This window comes from Micromesistius poutassou (genome assembly GCF_964030765.1).
Source record: "Micromesistius poutassou genome assembly, contig: SCAFFOLD_5414, whole genome shotgun sequence".
Lineage (NCBI taxonomy): Eukaryota > Metazoa > Chordata > Actinopteri > Gadiformes > Gadidae > Micromesistius > Micromesistius poutassou.
Genome location: NW_028178088.1, coordinates 175 through 9771, shown reverse-complemented (window position 1 = coordinate 9771; position 9597 = coordinate 175). Strand labels below are relative to the sequence as shown.

Here is a 9597-nt window from a genome sequence, read left to right as displayed (position 1 = left end):
GTTCAGACCAGTGTTGCCAGATTGGGCGGTTTTCCGACAAATTGGGGCGGAGATATGGTGGTTATTATTACGGGGGTCGACCGAACTAAACGCAATATATAAATATATTACATAAATGTATTACATATATTATTAAATATATTACATCTCGCCTGTTCCAGGCGAGATGTAGCTATGAGCTTTTCTTCACTTTTACCTCTCTTACGTAAGACTCAATGTTAGAACTACCCGTAGACTATAATAAGTTCGTAACAATGTACAGAACAGAACAGTGAACAAAAAAGGGAATATTAAAAATTACGGATGTTTTTGTTATTTTATAAATTTGATATATACACTGAGGGTTTTGGTTTAGCCACACGACTCTGTTTACAACCGGAGAATTGTGAGGGGGCAACGTGATACTTGCTAAATGTAGTGAGTGTAAAAGAGTGTAAAACGCTATTTTATACACATTAAACGGTTTAACTATACGGGGCAGTAATGCGACGACGCCCGTGACGTCACCGCAACGGGGCGTCGCGGAGCGCCGAGTGGACTTCATGGAGTCATTAACGGGACGCAGCCCCGAATGAGACGTCGACGGGACGCAGCCCCGAAGGAGCCGTTAACGGGACGCAGCCCCGAAGGAGCCGTTAACGGGACGCAGCCATAAGCGGGACGCAGCCCCGAAGGAGAGACATTCCTCCGCTAGCCTAGCTCCGGCTCCCTCTGCTTACTTTGCATCACAGACCTGTTGATAGCGCTTAGCAGCATTAGCATCCATTATATCTCGGTCGTATTACCCCCGCCCCCCCCCCACCCGCCCCCCACCCCGCCCCGCCGCCCTCCTTTACGAGCGGCCGGGTTCTACAGGCGGTCTTGTGTACATGGAGTCCCGGTCGGAACGGTCTGTGAGGATTCCGCTGCAGAGCTACAGCTAACGCTAGCGCTAATGCTAGCAGAGACACCGCTTGACTTTTAGCCGTAGCAGCTAGTTAGCCTGGCTAGCTCCCCCCCCCCCCCCCCCCATCCACAGCTGCTGGTTAGCTCGGCTAGCTCTCTCTCCCCCCCCCCCCCCCCCCCCATCCACAGCTGCTAGTTAGCCTGGCTAGCTCCCCCCCCCCCCTCCCATCCACAGCTGCTGGTTAGCTCGGCTAGCCGCTCTCCACATCTGGATCCTCATTGTTTGCACCATGGGCCTAATCTTTGCCAAGCTGTGGAGCTTCTTCTGCAACCAAGGTGAGTTGAATCCTCCAACGCTGATGTTTAAGACGAGATCGAGATGTCACGTTGCGATGTCGCCGAGTCAACAGTAGATTCAAAAAAAAAAAAGTTGACCTCAACTCTTCAATACGTCCACTATTCTATTGTCTGCTTCTTCAGGATCGGAAATCAGAATGGCTTTTATTACATCGTATTGTACAAGTACACACGAGTAAAATGCACAGGCTTTGTTCCTCGGCAGCCACATAGCAGCCACAATACAATAACAAGTAAATAAAGATATGTGAGAAAAAAATAAGTGTAAATGTTCAAGTGGTGGTGGTACCAGCCACTACATCTTCATCAGACACTTCTTGGTGGGAGCGTGGCGCTTGTGTGACTTGTTTTAAAGTTGTGACTGTAGTAGAAGTGGCTTTAGTTAGTGTGTTGGTTGGATCCCGGTAGTTTTTAACAGGTTTGTGACGCGGATAAACGCCTGGCTACTCCTAAGCAGAGAGCTGCTGCTGCTGGGGATGATGCTCTTTGTTTGGGGAGCAGTTGTTCAACCATAGCTGTGGTCACATCCCAGTCAGCACTATTCATTATAGCGGCATTCTTCTCTCACCCTCCTCTAAAGTTAACTACGCGGGCCACCGCGGGGCAGGCCTATGTCAAACAGCAATATAACGTCTGTGCATAATTTAGAGATACGTTTTTAAAAGGACTCCACTTTCAACCCAGCGCCACGATACACGTCTACTGTCCATTCACCACTAATGAGGATTACCACACATCTTTCCTAAGCCTCCTTTTAGATAAGGATTATCTACCAGGACTGTGGTGCATTCACCCTCTGGGCCAGATCTGTATCTCCCCACCTTTCCCTGTGTCAGCCTACCCTGCACTAATCGCCTCCTTCGACTATAATCTTCACAACTTTAACTCGTGTATTCAATGAAACAGTAAACGGTTCTCATTTAAATGTATCGATGAAGGCAACAGTAGAGTGTTGCATCCGGCTCCACCGCCCTACAGCCCCCCCCGGGGGCTTTCCTCCCCCCTTAGGAAGCATCCACATGCTAACTACCCCACTACAATGGAGTACAACGACCTCACTTCCTTCCTGTGCCACAGCCCCCCCCTGACCTCACTTCCAGTCGGCACCTGTAAAGGTGGAGAAGCCAAAGCACTTCGGTATGACGTGTGTGGCTTGTGTCGGCACCTGAGCCGTGACTCACACTGTGGAGCTGATTTGAGGTGAATCAGAATCCCCCACAACGCCCGGGCGTACTGGAGCTGGTCGGGTTGGGGACGGTACTTTAAACTAATGACTTGCCGTCAACCAGCATTATCCAATATGTTACGTCTAGCATTTATAAAGTACATATTTTCTGATGATCAAGATTTCTTCCTTTGCAAGTTTATTCTTGCCCTCTGGGGGGGTGGAGGGGGGGTGAGGGGGCGGGGGGGGTTAGGGTCAGGGAGGTGTCATAAGTATACGGCCTGTTAAGCCCTTTGAGACTATACCTGTGATTAAGGGAAACGGTGAATATAAAGTAAGCAGAGTGAAAACATTCCACAGTGGAGGAAGGATAAGCCAACCGGTTAGGGGACTAGTGTGGATCGTTTCCTGGTTCCTGGTGAGGTGAGGTGAATTTGGAGGAAGATTTGTTTTTCATGCGTGTTTTTTTTTTGCTCTCTCCATGTTTTGTCCAGAACACAAGGTGATCATTGTTGGTCTGGACAATGCAGGAAAAACCACCATACTCTACCAGTTGTAAGTACTACAATGCTCAATACCACAACACTACTGTATACTATTATACTCCATATTATACAATATAGTGCTATATAGAGCTATATCATATACTGCTATACTCTACACTTATTACTGTGTATTTATTCAACGTTTTGTTTTTTTTAGCAGACAGGTATAAGTGATTAATGTAGCGGTGTTTGTACTACAGCATTCTACCAGATAGGTTTAAGTGATTAATGGTTTAAGTAGACAAGGCGTCGCGTTACCTACAGCTCCAGCTGTCCCCCTGGGAGCCTGCTTTAAGCTTAGCCGTGTGTGTGTGTGTGTGTGTGTGTGTGTGTGCGTGTGCGCGTGCGTGCGTGTGTGTGTGTGTGCGTCACAGTCTGATGAACGAGGTGGTCCACACGTCTCCCACCATCGGCAGCAACGTGGAGGAGATCGTAGTGAAGAACACACACTTCCTCATGTGGGACATCGGAGGGCAGGAGTCCCTCCGCTCCTCCTGGAACACCTACTACTCTAATACTGAGGTACAAATACTACTCTAATACTGAGGTACAAGTACTACTCTAATACTGAGGTACAAATACTACTCTAATACTGAGGTACAAGTACTACTCTAATACTGAGGTACAAATACTACCCTAATACTGAGGTAAACATGTACAAGTACTACTCTAATACTGAGGTAAACAAATACTACTCTAATACTGAGGTACAAGTACTACTCTAATACTGAGGTAAACAAGTACTACTCTAATACTGAGGTACAAATACTACTCTAATACTGAGGTAAACAAGTACTACTCTAATACTGAGGTACAAATACTACCCTAATACTGAGGTAAACATGTACAAGTACTACTCTAATACTGAGGTAAACAAATACTACTCTAATACTGAGGTACAAGTACTACTCTAATACTGAGGTAAACAAGTACTACTCTAATACTGAGGTACAAATACTACTCTAATACTGAGGTAAACAAGTACTACTCTAATACTGAGGTAAACAAGTACTACTCTAATACTGAGGTACAAATACTACTCTAATACTGAGGTACAAGTACTACTCTAATACTGAGGTACAAGTACTACTCTAATACTGAGGTACAAGTACTACCCTAATACTGAGGTACAAATACTACTCTAATACTGAGGTACAAATACTACCCTAATACTGAGGTAAACAAATACTACCCTAATACTGAGGTACAAATACTACTCTAATACTGAGGTAAACAAGTACTACCCTAATACTGAGGTAAACAAATACTACTCTAATACTGAGGTAAACATGTACAAGTACTACCCTAATACTGAGGTAAACAAATACTACTCTAATACTGAGGTAAACAAATACTACCCTAATACTGAGGTAAACAAGTACTACTCTAATACTGAGGTAAACAAGTACTACTCTAATACTGAGGTACAAATACTACTCTAATACTGAGGTAAACAAGTACTACTCTAATACTGAGGTAAACAAGTACTACTCTAATACTGAGGTACAAATACTACTCTAATACTGAGGTACAAGTACTACTCTAATACTGAGGTACAAGTACTACTCTAATACTGAGGTACAAGTACTACCCTAATACTGAGGTACAAATACTACTCTAATACTGAGGTACAAATACTACTCTAATACTGAGGTAAACATGTACAAGTACTACCCTAATACTGAGGTAAACATGTACTACTCTAATACTGAGGTAAACATGTACAAGTACTACCCTAATACTGAGGTAAACAAATACTACTCTAATACTGAGGTAAACAAGTACAAGTACTACCATAATACTGAGGTAAACAAATACTACTCTAATACTGAGGTAAACAAGTACAAGTACTACCATAATACTGAGGTAAACAAATACTACTCTAATACTGAGGTAAACATGTACAAGTACTACCCTAATACTGAGGTAAACATGTACAAGTACTACCCTAATACTGAGGTAAACATGTACAAGTACTACTCTAATACTGAGGTAAACATGTACAAGTACTACCCTAATACTGAGGTAAACATGTACAAATACCACTCTAATACTGAGGTAAACATGTACAAGTACTACTCTAATACTGAGGTAAACGTGTACAAATACCACTCTAATACTGAGGTAAAAGTGTACAAATACTACTCTACTACTGAGGTAAACATGTACAAGTACTAACCTAATACTGAGGTAAACAAATACTACTCTAATACTGAGGTAAACATAGACTACTCTAATATTAAGGTAAATGTCTGCTTTGTGAAACATTTATATTACATAGTATATTTGTGGTGAGGTGAAAGTGTTGAGCTGTAGAAAAGTTTTTTCCAGAGACAGATGGAGCGAGGCACTGGCAGGTCAAAGGTGCCTCCCCAGAGGTCAGAGGTCACCCTCTCACTAAAGCTGCTTTCTATTCAGTGTGCTAACAGACGGCTGTGTCAGAGAAAGGAGAGACGGGTCCTATTTGGGCCTGCAGTGTGTAGTCTCTGATAGGAAAAGACAGAACCAGGTCCTACTAGACTCTGCAGTGTGTAGTCTCTGATAGGAAGAGACAGAACCAGGTCCTACTAGACTCTGCAGTGTGTAGTCTCTGATAGGAAGAGACAGAACCAGGTCCTACTAGACTCTGCAGTGTGTAGTCTCTGATAGGAAAAGACAGAACCAGGTCCTACTGGACTCTGCAGTGTGTAGTCTCTGATAGGAAAAGACAGAGTGTGTGTGTGTGTGTGTCGTTTCTGATGGTGATCTCATTCTCCGCCTCTTGTTACATCCTGTTGCTTCCCTGTCTGTAGTTCATCATCCTGGTGGTGGACAGCACGGACCGAGAGAGGCTGGTCATCTCTAAAGAAGAACTTTACCGCATGCTGGCCAACGAGGTAACTACGACGACGTCCATAAGCACCATATATACATAAGGCTAAGAAACATGTCATAAACCTGTGTGTGTGTGTGTGTGTGTGTGTGTGTGTGTGTGTGTGTGTGTGTGTGTGTGTGTGTGTGTGTGTGTGTGTGTGTGTGTGTGTGTGTGTGTGTGTGTGTGTGTGTGTGTGTGTGTGTGTGTGTAGGACCTGCGTAAGGCTGCGGTTCTGATCCTGGCCAACAAACAGGACATGAAGGGCTGCATGTGTGCAGCGGAGATCTCCAAGTACCTGAGCCTGAGCACCATCAAAGACCACCCCTGGCACATCCAGTCCTGCTGCGCCCTCACAGGAGAGGGGTGAGACACTATATATCTAGATCTATAGACACACATCTAGATCTATAGACACACATCTAACCCACACAGGAGAGGGGTGAGACACACTATATATCTAGATCTATAGACACACATCTAACCCACACAGGAGAGGGGTGAGACACTCTATATATCTAGATCTATAGACACACATCTAGATCTATAGACACACATCTAACCCTCACAGGAGAGGGGTGAGACACTCTATATATCTAGATCTATAGACACACATCTAACCCACACAGGAGAGGGGTGAGACACTCTATATTAGGGATGTCACGATACCAGAAATTTAGTAGTCGATGCCAATACCAGTGAAATTCCACGATTCTCGATACCCAATTCGATACCACGGTCAAAAACAAAACAATAAATCCCATGTACTTTATTTATTGAAAACATTTAAACATTACAAAAAAACAGCGGCACTGGCATGTAGCCTTCAAGTAATGAATAAAAATAAACCACTATTAACATTACAAAAAAAGAACAGTGGCATGTAGCGTTCAAGTAATAATAATAATTTGAAAAAAAATACGCGCTGAAAGCAGGCAGTCATGCAGCTATGCGGCTGGCGTTTACACTTGCGTGCATGGCGGGGTTTAAAACATAACTTCCAATGTAATATTAAGTAATATAACGCAGGTGCGCAAGGCAGCCACAGGAGACGCCAACATTGTTTTCAACTGCTCGGTACCAGCGCCGTGTTAATTACCAAGTTTTGAAAAGAAAAAGTATTTGAAGCGAATAAGCAACGCTGTTTTTGATTTGTTTATTTGGTTTTGAACGAATAGTTTTGGATGCATGCATCGGCTTTGAGTTGGTTTGTTTACTTTGAAATTGCATACGCTCGCAACACACACACGCACACGCGCACAGCCGCACCCACTACAACCTGCCGATCTTTAATCAAAACAACATCAAGTAAGTGATGCCGAACGCAGTCGTCTCATGCGTGTTTAGAAGCGCAACATTGAAACGGGTCCCGTCTGAAACAGTCGCGCGGCGCAGCGTTCCAAACGCAAAGTACTTCCAGACACGACTCTTGCTATTCTTTGTATCGACGAGTCGAGGCGGAGCCGTCGCACTCGCTGCAGCTGCCGTCTTCCATGTTCCCGTGTAGGTGTATATACTATATGCTGCCCACGTGACGTCCGGAGGAATTGCATCTACGGTACCTAACGGTATACTAAGAAAAACGAGTACCGTCACGTTTTTTGAATTTTGGTACCGAAGTATCGGTTCTCGTGATATCCCTACTCTATATATATCTAGATCTATAGACACACATCTAACCCTCACAGGAGAGGGGTGAGACACTCTATATATCTAGATCTATAGACACACATCTAACCCTCACAGGAGAGGGGTGAGACACTCTATATATCTAGATCTATAGACACACATCTAACCCTCACAGGAGAGGGGTGAGACACTCTATACATCTAGATCTATAGACACACATCTAACCCTCACAGGAGAGGGGTGAGACACTCTATATATCTAGATCTATAGACGCACATCTAACCGTCACAGGAGAGGGGTGAGACACTCTATATATCTAGATCTATAGACACACATCTAACCCTCACAGGAGAGGGGTGAGACACTCTATATATCTAGATCTATAGACACACATCTAGATCTATAGACACACATCTAACCCTCACAGGAGAGGGGTGAGACACTCTATATATCTAGATCTATAGACACACATCCAGCCCTGCTGTGCCAGGTTGTCCCCAGGTGACGCTGTGTGGTGACGGGTGTCGAGTGTGTTTCTCATCCCTAGGTTGTGTCCAGGTAAAGGTGTCGAGTGTGTGTCTCGTCCCCAGGTGACGCTGTGTGTGGTGACGGGTGTTGAGTGTGTGTGTTTCTCGTCCCCAGGTGACGCTGTGTGTGATGACGGGTGTTGAGTGTGTGTGTGTCTCGTCCCCAGGTGATGCTGTGTGTGGTGACGGGTGTTGAGTGTGTGTGTGTCTCGTCCCCAGGTGATGCTGTGTGTGGTGACGGGTGTTGAGTGTGTGTGTGTTTGTCGTCCCCAGGTTGTGTCAGGGTCTGGAGTGGATGAGCTCTCGTGCCGGCCTCAGATAGCCCCGCCCAGTCCCCTGGGAGAGCTGGAGAGGAGAGGGGAGGAAAATAAAAAGAGTCACGTCTGACCTCTAAAGACTAAACGGAAGACCTGACCTGACGATGGAGCTGCTATTCTCATCCTCGTCAACCAATGGGAGAGGAGGAGCCAACACTACATACATATCATGTTGTCATCGGAGCCAGGGGCCGTGGGCCGGCTTTGATCGGTGGAATCACGTTACATTAAGTTCTCTCGGACATCGGTGCTGACAGAGCCATTTCATAAGCTACGTTCATGTGGTGCATTATGGGTAAACGATTACATACCTTCCGTATTCATTCCAGCAGCTTTGGCATGCACGCTAGGTCGTCGCATACACCCCCCCCCCCCCCCCCCCCCGGGCGCAACACACACACACACACGCACACACACACGCGCACACGCACCAGATCATAACACACATTAAGTCATAGCACATACACACACAGTTGTTAAACACACCCAGTAAGTAATTACACACACACACACACACACACACACACTTGGGTCCACACTAATAAGTTGGTGGTAACAGACAAAAAAAAAGGGTGAAACACACACACGAGGGTGTAACACACATGCTAGATCATGTCACATATTTGGTTGGCCATTAAACATTAACTTTTGAACACAACAAGGCTTATTTCAACAGTATTTTTAATTTTAGTCAAATGTTGCTAAATATAATTTCATGTATTTTTCAGTTTCGATTAAGATGTCTGCCTTTTTTAAATAATCTTTTACGATGCTGGTTTATATCACACAGACCTGTTTTATTGTTATGTTGTTTGCTTCTAGATGCCTTTAGCTGTGTGTGTGTGTGTGTGTGTGTGTGTGTGTGTGTGTGTGTGTGTGTGTGTGTGTGTGTGTGTGTGTGTGTGTGTGTGTGTGTGTGTGTGTGTGTGTGTGTGTGTGTGTGTGTGTGTCGGATTCACTCAGTCCAGGTTAATGTTCTCAACATGTTCAAAGTATTTTTACACACTGATGAGGACCATGTGGACTCAACAGCCAGGAGAGTCTGACCATGTATGACCTTGGTCATGCATTTGTTTTTAATAAAACTTTTATTTGAACCTTAATTCCCTTTGTCTGCTTCTTGACCTCGCATGCGGAGATGTAGTGGAAGTCCTCTATAAAATAAATATAGCCTATACATTGTTTTCATGTTTTTGTACCATTGTCTTCCACAAGGGGGCGCCATTAATCGAACCACCTGTAGAACCGTAGGGTTAGGGATTTTCGGATCTAGATGAAGTTGTTAAAAATGTTTACACATAAATATGTACAAATGATAATT

The 9597-nt window shown here is 44.5% G+C and overlaps 1 protein-coding gene across 1 annotated transcript; it reads left to right on the top strand.

Annotated features, from left to right (window-relative positions):
• Positions 1–1113: 1113 nt before the first annotated feature.
• LOC311374804 (ADP-ribosylation factor-like protein 5B) lies at positions 1114–9349 on the top strand. Its single transcript, XM_084490565.1, has 6 exons — positions 1114–1221; positions 2902–2962; positions 3327–3474; positions 5745–5828; positions 6018–6169; positions 8233–9349. The coding sequence occupies exons 1-6, from the start codon at positions 1176–1178 to the stop codon at positions 8279–8281; spliced, it is 540 nt and encodes a 179-aa protein (XP_084346691.1). The 5' UTR covers positions 1114–1175; the 3' UTR covers positions 8282–9349.
• The last annotated feature ends 248 nt before the right edge of the window (positions 9350–9597 follow it).

Bases quoted from the DNA above. Each gene is read 5' to 3' on its own strand.
- LOC311374804 (XM_084490565.1), top strand. From the start codon at position 1,176: ATGGGCCTAATCTTTGCCAAGCTGTGGAGCTTCTTCTGCAACCAAG. The intron at 5,829-6,017 runs GTAACTACGACG...GTGTGTGTGTAG, and splicing joins ACCGCATGCTGGCCAACGAG to GACCTGCGTAAGGCTGCGGT. The intron at 6,170-8,232 runs GTGAGACACTAT...TGTCGTCCCCAG, and splicing joins TGCGCCCTCACAGGAGAGGG to GTTGTGTCAGGGTCTGGAGT.